Source organism: Myotis yumanensis, unplaced genomic scaffold, assembly GCF_028538775.1.
Source record: "Myotis yumanensis isolate MYYU_CA2020_CCGP unplaced genomic scaffold, mMyoYum1.0.hap1 SCAF_8, whole genome shotgun sequence".
NCBI classification, from domain to species: Eukaryota; Metazoa; Chordata; class Mammalia; order Chiroptera; family Vespertilionidae; genus Myotis; species Myotis yumanensis.
The window spans coordinates 5,840,679-5,857,519 of NW_027223759.1; the positions used below are offsets into that span (position 1 = coordinate 5,840,679).

Consider the following 16,841-nt stretch of genomic DNA (forward strand, 5'->3'; position numbering starts at 1 on the left):
GAAATGGGCATAGGAATACCTACCTTGCAGGGCTGTCATAGGAACAAAATGGGTTATAGCGTTTAAAGCATGTTAAATGGTGCTTGGCGTATTTTAAACCACACACTTTCCTGTGTTTCCGGTGGGGGAAAAAAAGACTGAAACAGAACTGCTTGGAGAAAGCAACTGTCATTGTAATTGGAATGAAGCTTGAGGGTAATGAAGTCACTGGAGGCTGTAGATGAGGTCACCTGGGAGAAAGGGAGCCAAGCACATAGGTTGCTAACTGCTGGGCATTGCCAGAATCGTTCCTCAAAAAACATGAAGTTTCTAAAACTTCTCTAAAGCTGTGTGCTGGTAAGGAGAGGTGGTGCATGGAATTCTGTAAAGCAATTTTAGGATTTTAGTAAAAATAAGATAGTACTTGAACTTTTACTTAGAAACAGTGCAAAAAAAATTCAGAAATCCTTACAAGCGACTCTTCTTTTTACAATTACTTTATTGCCTTTCCTAATATTTGGAATTTTGCCGTATCATTGCTGTCAGATTTTTAAAAAAATAAAGTTAAGCAATACTTGTTAAGATAAACCAAGCGTGTCTTGATTTCAAAAGATGCATTTGATTGTTTTCATGTAAGTGTCAGTTGTGGGATGGGTCTCGTTATTAATGATCTTGGCAGTCCTAGGCAAGCTTTGAAATTTGCTCTCATGTGATGACATTTTAAGATGAATTTTTAAAAAATGAGTTAATTTAACCAATTAAGGAAGTGAACCTGGGGTGTTTTTTTGTTTTGTTTTGTTGGGGTTTTTTTAATTGTTTAAAGTATTACAAGTAGTAGTACATATGTCTCCTTTTTTTTCCCAATTGACCTTCCCCCAGCCATGAACCTGTTTTTAGAAATGGTTACATGGTAACTTATTGCCAATTCACTTCCACGTTGGTACTATTCTTTAAAGCAGTGGTTCTCAACCTTCTGGCCCTTTAAATACCGTTCCTCATGTTGTGGTGACCCCCAACCATAAAATTATTTTCGTTGCTACTTCATAACTGTAATTTTGCTACTGTAAACAATATGTAATTATATATGTGTTTTCCGATGGTCTTAGGCGACCCCTGTGAAAGGGTCGTTCGACCGCCAAAGGGGTCGCGACCCACAGGTTGAGAACCGCTGCTTTAAAGTGTAACCACCCGCAAATTTGCATTATTCATGTGGATATCCATGGCCCTTTGTTTCTATTCCTTTGGACTGGAAGTTAAGGTTCGGAAAGTTGGTTTCTGCTGCTTCCCCACCGGTTGGCCTCAAGGCCCCAGGATTGGTGCCGAGGGCTGCGTACCAAGCCTACTGCCCTTCATTTAGTCCCTGTGAGCGGCCACGGCGGGCTAGGCGCCGACGGAGCAGTCCGCTAGGTGCCTGGTTTCCCTTCTGTCCCTTTGCACGGCTGTGAGAAATCCAGGTGACCTCCCTTCTTGAAGCCTCCTCTTCAGAAAAGACCTGAAAGCAATGCTCTCACCGCAGTATAAATAAATAATAAAACGGTGGTAACTCCCCTCAGGGTCCAACTGCCTTGGGTTGCAAGGCCAGGGAATAAAGTTCTAAATGTGGGGATTTCCAGGGATTGGTGAGCACAGTGCAGGAGGTTTGGGGTTCCGGGCACCAACATGGAGGCAAATGCGTGGCCTGTTTTCCTGGCTCCAGCTCGGAGCTTCTTGTCTCTTTTCCTTCTCCCGAGTGGGTCTTCTCTTTCTCCTGCGCTGGGCCTCACGTCTGGTTTTGAAAGGATTTGCCCTGGTGAATTGGAGGCCGCAAGCCTCTCCCTGTTGTCTTTCTTCCAGCAGGGATGTCTGACGGTCAAGGCCTTTGGATTGTATTAGGATGGGTTGAAAGTTAAGGGGCTTGGCTCGACTAAATGCTAGCATCATCAAAGCAAGTCACATAGAAGTGAACTTTTCTCCCAGGGGTGGGGAGTTGCTGGAAGTGTTGTTTTAATTGTTTCATTTCTCCAATCTATTTTTGTTTCTGCAGACAGCCTGAAACTCAGATAGCCTGACACTCATTTTGTTGCTTAAACTCAGCGAGGTCTCACTCGACAGGCAGTTCAGTCACACTGGTCTCTCTCTCACAGGGTGGGGGCAGTGCCTCGCTCCCTGCCCTCGTGTACCCTCCGCAAAGCCGCGGGGCCTGTGGAAGACAGTGGCCTTGTCAGTTAACTCCTGTGATCTGAGCTTCCATACACAAGCTCAAGCTCTCAAGGCCTAGTTATCTTCATTTTAGGAAGGGCAAGTCTTATTTTTATTTTTACTTATTGATTCGACAGAGAGAGACACACTGATTTGTTGTTCCACTTATCTATACATTCATTGGTTGGTTCTTGTATGTGCCCTGACTGGGGATCGAACCAGCAACCAGCAACCAGCAACCAGCAACCGTAGCCTCTGGGGATGATGCTCTAACCAACTGAGCAACCTGGCCGGGGCCAGGAATGGCAAGTCTTTAGATGAGACGGTGGGGCCATCACTTCTCAAGGGGTCAGAAAAGAACTGCCCAACGGGCCCCATTCCCCTCGTGACCATGGCCGTGACATGTTACCTGTCTCACAGTACCACAGGCCTCAAAACACAGGCCTGGGATGTATCTTGCACATTTCTCTGGCTTCAGACCTAGAGCTGGCGCTTTCAATTTCCAGGCTGAAAATATGGTCTCTAAAAGTGAACAGTAGTTAATTCTGAGGCCTATGTTTAAATGTTTTGTGTGTGTGTGTGTGTTTTTAATTGATTCTTCTAGAGAGAGGAAGGGAGAGGGATAGAAAGATAGAAACATAGATGAGAGAGAAACAACATCCACCCGCTGCCTCCTGCATCAGCCCACATCCCGGGAATCAAACCATGACCTCTTGGTTCATGGATGGATGCTCGACCACTGGGCAACACCAGCTGGGCGAGGCCTATGTTTAGAACATATTCCCCAGGTCTTCTTTTCCCAATCTTTTAACACCTATTTCTGGTAATTACTACCCATCACCTCAGGGCTGTATATTAATATAATTTAGTCTTCCTTGTTACTCTTGCCTCTAATCATAACCTCGTCTGAACTGGACTTTTTTGGCCATGTGAAAATCAGTTTAAATCGAACATGAAGTTAAGGAGGTTTTATTATTATTTTTTAAATCTTTGGTTATTACTAAGCTTGATTTATGGAAAGAATAATTGACTTAGAAAGATCTGATTTCTTAGAATCAGTCATTTTCCTTATACATTTAATTAAAGGCTCTTAACTTTGCTGTGAATGATGACAATCTTCTCCTCTAATAGAGGAAAAAAAACAAGTTATGACATGGACTTCCTTTAGTTTCATCCAAAGATTGAGGCATGAGGTTCTTATTTGCTTTACTTATTGTAGCAGGCTCTTTTCTAATCCCGAGAGACGAAAACGGCCATGGGACTTATTCTGTCCCGCCTCGGGGAGTTTTAGGTACGCCAAGTAAAACTGCAACCGAAGCCGGTGAATAAGCAGCATGAATGAAAGGCAACCTGTTCACACGTCATCCAATGCTCTCTGCAGTCGCCTTCATGGTTCAGATGGGCTTCCTGTCCGACCCCTTCAGAAGTTCTACGATTCTGACATATTAAAAATTCCGTTCCCTGACACGTCTTGTATATAAAATGGATAAAGTATACACTGCAGTGATATTTCTGCTGCACTCTGCATGGTTTAACTCAGCAGTGATTGCTGAGTAAGCCTTCAGGTTGTTGCCTGAAACTTATTCCCACTAGGAAATGTAACTGTACTTAGTTTGCAGCTCGATCATTTACCCTGCCCGGTCATTCTGTTCTGAGCCCTTCCCTAATCGGCATGTATAAAGTGATAAGGAGACGTGATCTGGTTTCAAATAGCTTACCCTCGTTTTATGCAGGGATAAGACTAAAAATATATAACAACTAGGAAAGCATAGGTGACAGCCAATTAGAATGGAGGGTCTCTATAAGAGTGGGGCCCTCCGGGTTTCCACCTGAGCCTTTGGTTCCTGCAGTGTGGGAGGTCTGGGGAACCCCCAGAGAAAGGGGGGTACCGGGGCGGGAATCCTGGGGCAATTCCAGTGGGGTCTGCAGCCGCTGACTAACATGTATGGAGCACTTCAATATTTGACCCATCGGTTCATCTGCACCTGCGCCAGCTGAACAGTAGCCTTGTAAATACAGCGCTAAACATCAAGGCGGATGTCCTCGAATGTGAGGGGTGTAGGTGCTTTGCCTCACTGGTCTTCAGGAGACAGACATTGCATCTGTCTTGCAGGTGATACTAATGCGTTCAATAGAATAATTATGCGCCTTAAAATATCACGGTCATTTGGGAGCATTTGATGCTTTGGGCCCAAAAGATGTACGGTATTGATAGAAATATAGTATGTGTACTGTACTGATTTTATGAAATCTACAGACTTTCAGTTTTTATGTTATTAAATCTAAGCCTTAGATTTAGCATAAATTTAGACAGATTCCCTTACTTTACCCATGAGTCTGAGGATCAGGGTCACTGTCCCCCGGGGAGTGACAGTGGTGAGACTTGAAAGGAGGCCTCGCCCCGCCCCCCCCTCCCCCCGCCCCGCCCCCCACCTCAGGTCTTCTCCCCTTGCTAGGAGCAGCCCTGGGAACTGACAGGAATGAAGCTTTTCCGAACAAGCAGGAAAGGGCCCGAGCAGCTTGGCGCCCTGGCCATCCGTCAGGAGGCGTTGCCTAAGCACCTGGACGATGGTCCTTGTAGAGAAACAAAGCCAAGTCCAACACCCTTCCTTCACCGAGGCAGACTTCCAGCACAGCAAGAAGCGGGAGCCCTGCTAAGGGTGCTGGATCCCTGTTCCCGCCCTCCCTGTTCTGTGATCTCAGGCAGTTACCCTGCTTCCTGAGCCTCGGTTTCCTTGGGGCGGGGGGTGTGGGTGGACAATAATACCCACCTCGCTGTGGAGGACGACAGGAATGGGCACGCAAAGCGCTTGGGAAGTGCCCGGCACACAGCAAAGCTTGCTGTGACTATGGATGACGGGTCACCCAGTCTCCTGGACACCAAGGCACCCCCAGGACGCTGTGAAGTCAGTGCTGGCTGCATACAGAGCCGGGCAGCAGGCAGAACGCAGACAGGCCTGGCCATGGAGGTGCAGGAGGTGCCAGCAGGCAGAGCAGAGGCGCTAAGGCAGTGGTTCTCAACCTTCCTGATGCCGCGACCCTTTCATCCAGTTCCTCATGTTGTGGTGACCCCCAACCATAAAATTATTTTCGTTGCTACTTCGGAACTGTAATTTTGCTAGTTATGAATCGTCATGTAAATATCTTATATGCAGGATGTATTTTCATTGTTACAAATTGAACATAATGAAAGCATAGTGATAAATCACAAAAACAATATGTAATTATATATGTGTTTTCCGATGGTCTTAGGCGACCCCTGTGAAAGGGTCGTTTTACCCCCAAAGGGGTCGCGACCCACAGGTTGAGAACCGCTGCACAAGGCAAGGTCCCGGGAGCCACCTTGGGAGGAGGGATGGGCCTTGACTTGCTCAAGGGGAGGGGAGGGAGGAGGCCTGCCAGGCGGCAGTCGGGGGTGAGCGGAGGAATGGGAGCAAGAATGAACACGATGCAGCTGGGTAGCTGGGTCCCTGGCGCTGCTCGCCGCTCCGGAGCTGCTGCCATTGGTGGGGTGTGAACAAACAACTTGGAAGGTTGTCAAAGGCCTCAAGGATTTTCCAAGTGCGTCACATGCTCTCTGCACCCAGCCTTGTCTTTTAGGCTCCGAAGGCCGATTTAGGAGAAATGATGGGATGTGGGCGGCGTGGGGGGGCGGGGGGGGGAGAACTATGCAACAGACCTCGCACCTAGGACCAAATGAATATTCGCTTTTTGCCCTGAGACGCAAAGATCCCTTTAACTCCCGGAGATAAACATCCTCATTTGTCAAGCTGAACCCTTTTGCGTAAAGGATCTGCGCTCAGGGGGTTCATGACTCATCCGCCCCCCCCCCCCCAACCCCCACAACCCCCCCTCCCCCCCCCCTGCGCCCAAGGCCCCTGCAACCGACGTGCAAACCGGGGGGAAAGGCTGGCGGGCGGCGGAGGGGGCCCCACGCATGCGCCGTTGGCCGCCCAACTCCTCCGCGTCCTCCTTTCTCGGAACAAAACGAGCGCCGAGCCCCGCTGCGCCGTTGGCGTAGACTCCGTCCCGCCGGGCCCTCCGCCAGCGGCGCTGCGCTTGAGCGGCCGGGGCGCGTTACGCCGGGAGCGCAGCGCCCTGAGCGGCCGGGGCGCGTTACGCCGGGAGCGCAGCGCCCTGAGCGGCCGGGGCGCGTTACGCCGGGAGCGCAGCGCCCTGAGCGGCCGGGGCGGGTTACGCCGGGAGCGCAGCGCCCTGAGCGGCCGGGGCGCGTTACGCCGGGAGCGCAGCGCGCAGGGGCGGCCGGGGCGCGTTACGCCGGGAGCGCAGCGCCCTGAGCGGCCGGGGCGCGTTACGCCGGGAGCGCAGGGCCGCCGTGGCCTCCGTGCGCCGCTGGCGCAGCGGGCGCTGTGAATAGGCGCCGGGCGCCGCCGGGCTTTTGGTACCGAGCGGAGAGGAGATGCACACGGCACTCGAGGGTGAGGTAACTATAAAACCCCGATTTGTTTACATTCCCTCCCCCAGAACCGGCCCCGAGCGCGGCGGAGCCGGCGAGCCAGCCACGGCGGGGCGGCCCGGGAGCCGGGCCCGGGGCATCGAGGCGGCGGGACCTCGGGGGCCGGGCGCGGGGTCCCTGCGGCGGCGCGGGCGGCGGCGGCGGCGAGCTGGCGGGGCGCGTGGGGCAGCGCGTGGGGCGCCGCGGCCCTCGTGTGCGCGCGGGGCGGGCGGCGGCCTGGGCCTCGCGGGCGGGAGCGACCCGCGCCCCACGGAGCCTCCTCGGGGCCGGAAGGGGCCGCTGGGCGGGCGGCGGTTGGGGGGCTGCGCGGGGGGCGCGGGCGGGTCTCGGCGGGGTGAAGGCAGTGGCATCCGGAGCCCCGTGCTCCCTCCCCGGCCCCCCGACCTCCCTCCCCGGCCCCCCGTGTCTGCGGGGCCCGGGCGGGGGCGGCTGGGGTGCAGCCGGGGCCCCGCAGTTCCGGCCCCGGGAGGCTAACGGACGCGGCCTCGGCGCCGGGACCGCGGGAGGCCTCGTGGGGGCTGGTTCCCCCCGGAGCCGCGGACGGGCCGCCGGGGCGTCACCCCGAGGCCTGCGGGGTCCCTGGGGCCGGGGACTCGGGGGGCCTGGAGCGGGGGGCGCAGCCCGGCTTTGTTCCTGCGAGCGCCTCGGCCCGAGCGCCCTGGGTCCGGCGGGGCGGGGGTGGGGGGCCCGGGGGACCCCTCCCCGGATCTGGGGACCTGCCCGACTCCTCCTGTGGCTCCCCGGGCCCCCCACCCCCGGTTCCCCGGCTGAGCCGGCGGCCCGCGGGGCGCAGGGCCGTGACGTGGACGGCCTCCCGCCGGCTCCTGCGGGTTCACGTGGGCGCCGCCCGCATGGCCGCCCCGCGCCCGGCGAGGAGGGGGAGGAGGCTGCCCCCCGCGCCCCGGGGCCTGGGGCCTGGGAGCGCAGAGTGACTTTAGAGCAGAGTCTTTTATAAAAGGGGCAGGTCGAGCGGCTCTGCAGCCTTTCTGAGCTCAGGCGACGCCTCCCGCCGCCCGGTCCGGCCCGCTGGTTCCGCCCGGCACCGACCCCTCGCGGGCACCCGGCCTGGCAGGTGCCGGGCGGCAGTGGCAGCGCCTGGAGACTGGGTCCCGGTGCTGCCCGCTGGCAGGCCGCAGACGCCGGAGGGTCGGGGTGCCACGTGGTTAGTGTCGGGGAGACCACCCAAGGCCGCAGGGTGGGGCTGCTCTATAGGAGGACTTCCTGTCGCACCGATCATGACTATTTTTTTGCACAAATCTTGACTATTTTTGCACACATCTTGACTGTTTTTGCAGAAATCTTGACTATTTTTGCAGAAATCTTGAATGTTCTCTGTCCCTTGTTGAAGACCCTGGGGGCCCCGACCGGACCGTCCAGGCCCGGCCCTGCCCGCCGGCCTGCGCTGGGAGGGAGCGGAGTACATTGTATCGGTGACTGGGTCCGAGGACCGGAGATGAAGCAGTGGCCGCCTGCAGGGGCTTCTCGAACTTTTTTGAGGGATGAACCTCCGCACGATGTTTTTAAATGTATAAAACGCCTAGGGCTACCACAGAGACCAGCGGTGCTGAAATAGAATCATGGCTGTTACATTTGAGGAAGTGATGCATGTGTCCGGGAAGCATGAACACAAGCGGCAGGTCTAATGGCCAATTGCACACGTCCGTTAAGGGCTGTCTGTGATCTTCGAAGGAGTTAATTTGATTTCTAGTGATCACTGTCAGGCCCTGTGATTTTTTTGCTTATAGTCATAAGTGAAGAACTAAATTTCAGAGGTTCATTAAAAGGAAAGTGGTTTTCTCCCCTGTCAACGTTGACAAACCTGAATTCAATGCCCGGGCCCCTGGGCAAGAAGGGCTTTCTTATGAGGTGGAAGTGACAGTATACTACATGTCAACCGTTACTTCTGTTAACAAGTCATAGTCACTCTACCAACAGCTTAAAGACTAAATGCAGTGCTTCACCTTTTTTGAGCACCTAATTCAGTGGTTCTCAACCTTCTGGCCCTTTAAATACAGTTCCTTATGTTGTGACCCAACCATAAGATTATTTTCGTTGCTACTTCATAACTGTCATGTTGCTGCTGTGATGAATCGTCATGTAAATATCGGATATGCAGGATGGTCTTCGGTGACCCCTGTGAAAGGGTCGTTGGACCGCCACAGGTTGAGAACCGCTGATCCTAATTTGAAGTATTTTAAGAGGCTTCAGGTTTAGTATGCAAGTACTACTACTCTAGTACTACTGTGGGGGTAACTGACTTATGGAGAATATAGGCCATAGGTGGTATATACAAGGGAAATTACTCAATGGGAATGATAATTTGCTTTTAAAGAGAATTTATCCTATTCTATTCCCTCCTTCCCTCAGCTTTGGAGTAAGACTTAAGGTTTCAAACCGTGGCCCATCATTACCTAGTTTGGTTATCTTAATCTTTTTATATGTGAACTTGGAAGTACTAAGCAAATCCTACCTCATGGGTTTACTGTGACCATTAAATGACATAAGGAAACAAAGGGCTACTTGATTCATCTCAGTTCTCATGGTTGAGGGACTCCTTTGTTTCCCCCCTGATACTTGTTACCCCAGAGTGAGGTTAATGGTCTGCACATGACTGAATTCAAAGCTTGGTTGTCAAGCTTTTTAATCAAGTTTTTAAAAATGTTGGGTACACCACAAATTTAGCATTAGCCCAGAGAAGTACTTTGGATAAAAATGTCAGCCCTTGTCTATGTAGTGCCTACCTTAAGAATGGAAAAAATACCATGGGTTCCTGTTGTTTTATATCAAAAGGACATTGTCACCAGTGCATTTTGATCATCACAAGAGGAAAAACAGGACGCAGTAGAAAAAGGAAAAGCAGTGTAGGCAATCAAAACAGGAAACTAGTTTTTTCCTTTATAACAAATTTCATAAACCTTTAAAGTCATCTTTCATTAAATAGTAAAATTCTCATTAAAAACTTCAGCTTAAAGTTTAGAAGTGCCCAGTCTGACCCAACAGCTTGATGCTGCCCCCTAGTGTTTTGTTCCCCTTGAAGTTTTCTTGAGTTTAACTTCACTTTCTTCACCTTTTCCTAAAACAAGATCTATTTAAATTACAATTAGGTTCCTTAGTGTTATCTGTCCTAGTCTCCTTGGCATTTCCTCCAGCTGCTGGTTAGGGTTTCTAATAAGTAGACCCAGTCATTTTGAATTGGTTAATTTTTATTGCTTTTAGCCCCCAATTTTCCAAATAGGGGTGAGTTTTGTGTGGAGAGAAAAAAGTATAATACCAGGTTTCCTTGCAAGATTATATAGGGGATTTTTCAAAGCAGGAAAAGGGGTATATGTTAATCTATTAAATTAGCTTTGTATATGAATAACATAAATTTGATTTATTTAATCTGGGCTTTGCCTTGAAAAGTGTGATATAAAAATTTGCTTTCCGGCCCTGACCAGGTGGCTCAGTTGGTTGCAGCATTGTCCTGTGCAGCAAGGATGGAGGGTTCAATTCCTGGTCAGAGCACTTACCTAGGTTCCGCGTTCAATCCCCAGATGGGAGACAACCAGTCAATACTTCCCTTTCACATTGATGTTTCTCTATCTCAATGGAAAACATGTCCTCGGTGAGGATAAAAGAATTGCTTTCTGGTCCTTTACAAAATAGTGTGCTGATTCTGCTCTTCTTTATACAGAAGCCAATTCCTGTATAAATGTATAGACTCTTAAGTGTTGTGCTAAAGGGAAGTCAGAGTAGATGACTGGTAGAAGTCTGGTAGATGAGTCCTTATCAGTTTGTATTAGTTCAAAGGGCTGTACGCTATTTTTACAGGAAGAGGAAAGAATGATCCAGAGCCACGGAAGAACTGGGTAAAACATTTGCCTAGTACAGTGGTCGGCAAACTGCGGCTCGCGAGCCACATGCGGCTCTTTGGCTCCTTGAGTGTGACTCTTCCTAAGCCTTAGGAGTACCCTAATTAAGTTAATAACAATGTACCTACCCATATAACATTGTGTTGCCTCAACTGTACTGAAAATAAAATTGAAAATGCTAAAATTGCATGGGTGGTGAGCTTTTGTTTTTTAAGTTCTATTTTATTTTGAGCTGTGACTTACAGAATGATCTCTGAAAAATATTCTCTTGGACCTTTAATAACCACAATATTTCCTGTAATCATTTATGTAAACTAAAGTTTCAAATTATGCTAGTTATCAATATTCCAAACTATTATTTTTCTTTTCATTATTTTCTGTTAAGTTCTGTGAGTGGGCCACACAATGACTTAAATTTTTCCAAATTGAGCAAATATAATCTCAAAAATTGATCACAGACTATTCAAAAGTGTGTTCAGTGGGTATAAAGGCAATTTATAACTGAAATTACTGTATAAAGATTTACATAACAATAGCACTCAAATTATTTCCAGCTGCATAAGAGACCACAATTAATGTTCTGACATTAAAACAACACAATTTATTATTATATAGTACCAAAGCACAATTTATTGTTATATAGTGGTGGTGGTATTTAGAGATGTAAGTATAAGGATAAAATCTAAAATCTTTATGTTTAAATTATATTCCTAAGAGTGGTAGATGATTTTGTAATTACCTGATTTTTTAATTACTCCTTATAGTTTAGATATTTTACTGCTGAAAAGAGAGGGAGGTATCAGATAGTACTTATCCTTCCGTTAACATTCTAATAGCCATGTTTACCCTTATTATGTGCTTTACTACTGGGAACCACCCATTCCATTCAGAAAAGAGGTTTTCAGAGATTAGAAAAGGAAATCAGAATGTGGTAGGAAAGTATCTTTATCCTATGAAGATTGTGTGCTTTTACAGGACGGGAGTATTATTAAAGAATCACTGTGAGTCATGTTTGGTTATTTTTCATCTGGTAATTAAGACCTGTCGGTCAGTGATCACTTTAGTTGTCAGACCGCTTTTCATTCATAGAGGAAGTAGGAAATCTAGGTAGCCTTCAGCTGTAGTAACAAGATGACAAAGATCTACACCCCACTGTCCTATTAATCCTATATAATAAAAGCCTAATATCCTAAGTGTCTGGTCGTCCAGTCAACCAATCAAAGTGTAATATGCTAATGATACGCCAAGGCTGCTGAACCGCTTGCTATGACGTGCACTGACCACCAGGGGGCAGATGCTCCTACCGGTAGGTTAGCTTGCTGCTGGAATCTGAGCGAGAAGAGCCGGACACACCCTGGAGTCCTCCTGTGGTCCATTCTCCTCCCCCCGCTCCCCTGGCTGGCCAACCTCCCGCATCCCTCCCTGGCCCCAATCATGCACCAGTGGTCCCTCGGCCTGGCCTGCGCCCTCTCACAATCCAGGACCCCTCAGGGGATGTCAGAGAGCCAGTTTCAGCCCAATAGTGCAGGCCAGGCCAAGGGACCCCATTGGTGCACAAATTTGTGCACCGGGCCTCTAGTATCTAAATAAAAGGAAACCATTTCAGATGTGCCCTCACACTTGTAAACTTTCTTATGAATTCACTTTATATATTCTGTGAATTTGTGAGTTTTAAGATAGCGGTTTTCCCTACAGTTGTCCACTGAATTGGTAATTTAAAAAAATGTGTAGGATAAGCCAGGGTCAGCAAGCTGTGTCCCATAGGCCAAATCAGCCTGCTTTTCTGAGTTAAATGTTGGCACACAGTCCTTTCCTTGGTGTATGTGTTGTGTATGGCTACTTTTGTGCCCAAATGGCAGAATTGAGTATTTGCCTTAAACACTGTGCTGCCTGCAAAACCTAAAATGTTAATTATCTGGTCCTTTTAAGCCTGCCAACCCTTGGATCCAGTTCTTAATGCTCTATCATTATTTGATATATTGCTATTACAATAACTGTATCTTCCTAGAACCTATAAAATACTTTAGTAGAAGTATATCCAGTCAAATATAAATGCATAGTATGAATGTACGTTTTCGTGTCCTTACCTAAGTAACACAGAAGCCTTTCATCTCTCCCAGTTACATTCTGCCTTAATCGGAAGTATAACACCTTTATCAATGCTTGGAGTTGCAATGTGAAGCCCTTGGCCTTCAACTCTGAGCTAACACTATCATACTGTTTCTACTACTTTTGTAGCATCTCTCACAGTTTTACTAATTTAAAAAATGTAGTTTTATCTTCCTTGTACCTCCTTCAGAGCAGAATATATTTCATATTTTTATGTCTTCTCCTTGCCTGTCCCCTTTCCCTCCCCCTTTCCTCCTAGTCTCTTCACCCATTATAGATCAATGGCTGGTGTGGCTTAGTGGTTGAGCATCAACCTATGAACCAGGTGGTCAGTTTTCGATTCCCTGTCAGGGTACTTGCCCTGGTAGCAGGCTGGATCCCCAGTAGAAGGTGTGCAGGAGGCAGCCGATCAGTGATTCTCTGTCATCATTGATGTTTCTATCTCTCCCTCTCCCTTCCTCTCCCTGAAATCAATAAAAATATAAAAACAAAAAACAAAACATTCATGATCACATGTTTATAGGTCTGTGAACAAATGTTTTGGAATAATAATTCTTAATGCACTTCTGAAGATGAATCATTCTACTTAAGTGAAGAAATATGTTTCACACTGTTATACCTGCTTGATGAAGGGGGCTATGGAAAGATTGATTTACATACCTTATCAAGATAAAGAGAATAATATATGACTTGTTATTATAAACCAATGAAGTAAAACAATGTAATATTAGAAAAACATTAGATTGTATTATAGTATTATTATATAACCAGAGGCCCGATGCACGAAGATTTATGCAAGAATGGGCCTTCCTTCCCCTGGCTGCTGGCACTGCCTTCGCCCCAGCCCAGAGCCACCTTTCTGCCTTTGTTCCGGTCCGGAGCCCCATTTCCACCTTCCCATGCTGCCCAGAGGCCCGGAGCGGCTGGGGCGGTGTGGAATGCCTGCATCCTGCCCCATTCCTGGCCGCTTGGTGCCTGCATATGCAAATTAACCCGTCATGTTTGTTGGGTTAATTTGCATACTCACGCCTGATTGGCTGGTGGGTGTCGCAAAGGTACGGTCAATTTGTATCTTTCTCTCAGTGTAGATTATGCATAAAATTACATATGCACCAATAGAGAATAGATGCTATATATTATGTGTAATATGTATATATTATAAAGCAACAAGATCATGTTATCTGTCCCCATAGATCTTTTTTAGTATAGAAGTTTAACTGCATAACATTTTAATGTTCAGGACATACTTTTAAAAAATTAAACTTACTGGGGTGGCATTGGTTAATAAAATTATATATGTTTCAGGTACAGATTTCTCTGATACATCAACTATATGTAGCATTGCATGCCCACCACCCAAAGTCAAATCTTCTGTAACCATATATTTGACCCCCTTACCCTTTGTTAACCTTCCATCCCCCTTCCCTCTGGTAACCACCATATTGTTGTCTGTGTCTATGAGTTTCTGTTTGTTTTTGATGTTTATTCATTTGTTACTTTTAGTTTTATATCTCACTAAGTGAAATCACATGGTTCTTGACTTTTTCTGACATATTTCGCTTAGCACGATATTCTCAAGACCCACCCATGTTGTTGCAGTGGCAGTACTTCATCTTTCTTATGGCTGAGCAGTACAGTGGGGCCTTGACTTACAAGTTTAATTCGTTCCGTGACGGAGCTCATAACTCAAATTACTTGTATGTCAAATCTTAAAGTGAACAAGTGAGACACGTGATGCTGGGTTGATGTTGTGGCGTTCACTGTGATGTTCGCTGCGCCAACTAGCGGTGGGGTATCTGAAGCTGGCTCGTAGCCCGAATTTTAGCTCGCAACTCAAAACAAAAAATCGGCCGAGAGACGGCTCGTATCTCGAAAAACTCGTTAGTCGGGACACTCGTAAGTCAAGGCCCCACTGTATTCCATTGTGTATGTGCCACATCTTTACCCATTTATCCTGTCCTCTAGCAAAGGACACCTCAGTTGTTTCCAGGTCTTGGCCACTGTGAATAATGCTGCAATGAACTTAGGGGAGCATATATCTCTGCAAATGAGTGCTTTCAAATTTTTTGAGTAGATACCCAGAAGAGGAATGCTGGGTCATATGGTCATTCTATTAAACTTTTTAAGGAACCTCCATACTGTTTTCCATAGTGACTGTGCCAATTAACATCCCAGGTGCAGTAAGTGAAGTAGAACATACTTTTTAAGATTTTCATTTTAATTAGGATATTACAGTTTTTTTCAAATAAAGTGAATAATTTTATGTATGTAACCAGTATAAATAAAAAAATATTTTCAAGAAAACAATCATACCAATTTTTAAAAGCTGACAAAGAAACCGGAAAGGTATGCTAAAATCAAATCACCGAAAGAGATTTTAAGAAAAATGTTCTGTAAATTCACTGTAAATATATAGCACATAATACGATTTATGCTTTATAAGACAAATATTAGAGCTTTTACTAGGAAGACTTTTGCTTAAACACAAGAACTTGAAAGTTTTATTGAGGCTAACATAAACTTTCTTAACATAAATATGTAAGAGTATGGTTAGTTCAATGATGTTTTTATTTTCCCTAGAAGAGAAATGATGTTAGGGGTCCTAGATCTTTGGGGGTCATGTTCACTTTATAGTTTTTTTTAAATGTACTTTATTGATTTTTTTTACAGAGAGGAAGGGAGAGGGATAGAGAGTCAGAAACATCGGTGAGAGAGAAACATCGACCAGCTGCCTCCTGCACACCCCTCACTGGGGATGTGCCCGCAACCCAGGTACATGCCCTTGACCGGAATCGAACCTGGGTCCTTTCAGTCCGCAGGCTGACGCTCCATCCACTGAGCCAAACCGGTTACGGCCACTTTATAGTTTTTTAAAAGAAGAAAATATGTATTAGATATGGAGAGAAGAAACTTCTTAAATTTAGAAATCAGAAGAAATTACAAAAACAGTTCAATAATGCATATACAGGTGAACATTCATGAAAGGGTAAACCATTGTAATCAAAATTAAAAGGCACTGGGCAAAACCGAGTGTGTTTTTTGCAGAAAATATGACCAATTCATATTATGTAGTATAGCATATGTGTTGATAAAAATAATGATAAAACAGGAATAATTTAAAAAATATAAATGAAAATAAGGCAAGATATTACTCCAAAATTAATACCAACTATTAATGAGAATGCTATTAGCAGTATATAACTGTTTTTCTGGCATTAATAATATTCTTACCTTTTTCTTTGTGCCTGTGTATCACAAAATCTACCCCAGGTCTGAGTATCAGAATGTAGCTTTATAAGTAAAGGGACTGTGCCGTAGAACCCACTAAATTTGTAGGATAATTTATGTAGTTTTCATATACAGGGTGGGGCAAACGTAGGTTTACAGTTGTGAGTATGCAAAATACAGAGTTGATTGTACTATTTATTAACTGTTGTATTATTTTCCTTGTGAACAACCAGAGAAAGACAAGTATCACATGATTTCACTCATGTAGAATCTAAGGAACAAAATAAACTGGTGAACAAAATATATTGATCCAGAGACATAGAAGCATGGAACAGACGTGACAAACCTCAGAGGGAAGGGGCGGGAGGATTAACAAAGAATTTATCTGCATGGGCCATGGACGCAGACAATAGTGCTGTGAAGGCCGGGGGGGGTGGGGGCCGTGGCCACTGGGGGAAATAAGGGGACATCTGTAAGACTTTCAGCAATAAAGATAATTTTTTTTTAAAAAAAGGATCTTGATGGTTTTAATTGTTAATTATAAGGATAGCTAAAGTTAATCAGACAGAAAGTTTCCCTGGTCGGGAGGAAGTAGCTGCTGTCAGTCATCAAAATATGTTCATGTTACAAAGAGATTGCCCGGAACATGGATTTTTTTTTTCCATTTAACCTAATGGAAAGGAAAGGTAATTTTACCTGGCTACTTATGAATGGCAGGCTGGTGTGAAGTCAGAGACATGTAACAGTGACAAGCTGCTGAAGAAGGAAAACGGGAGTGTGAAGGTGGAGGCTTTGAGGGGTGGCAGTAGCGGTTAGAATGACAGTGGTGATGAGTTAGCAGGGAGCACCGCTCTGCTCTGCAGGTCAAAGGTAAATGCTTCAGCTTTGGATATGGCTGTGTGGGGATGGAATGACTGAAGCAACAGCTAGCTTCTTTTTTAAAAGATTTATTTTTTAAATATGTCTTTTGTTGATTTTTTTTTAAGAGAGAGAGAAAAGGAGCGGGGGAGGGCGAAGGG

General features: G+C 46.5%; 1 protein-coding gene across 5 annotated transcripts in view; it reads left to right on the forward strand.

The window, feature by feature from the left end:
* The window catches only part of SLC39A10 (solute carrier family 39 member 10), a 104,886-nt gene that overhangs the window by 61,417 nt on the left and 26,628 nt on the right, over positions 1 to 16,841 (forward strand). The window contains exon 1 of one of the 5 annotated variants that reach the window (XM_070421728.1): positions 6,529 to 6,601. The exons of 2 other annotated variants lie outside the window; for them this stretch is intronic. Coding sequence is in view for 2 of the 3 variants with exons in the window: in XM_070421726.1 (XP_070277827.1) it covers positions 10,205 to 10,238 (34 nt within the window). In the remaining variant the exon portion in view is untranslated. Of the gene's footprint in view, positions 1 to 6,528; positions 6,602 to 7,828; positions 10,239 to 16,841 lie in introns of those variants that run through there. 2 more of the 5 variants (XM_070421727.1, XM_070421726.1) reach the window with 2 other exon arrangements.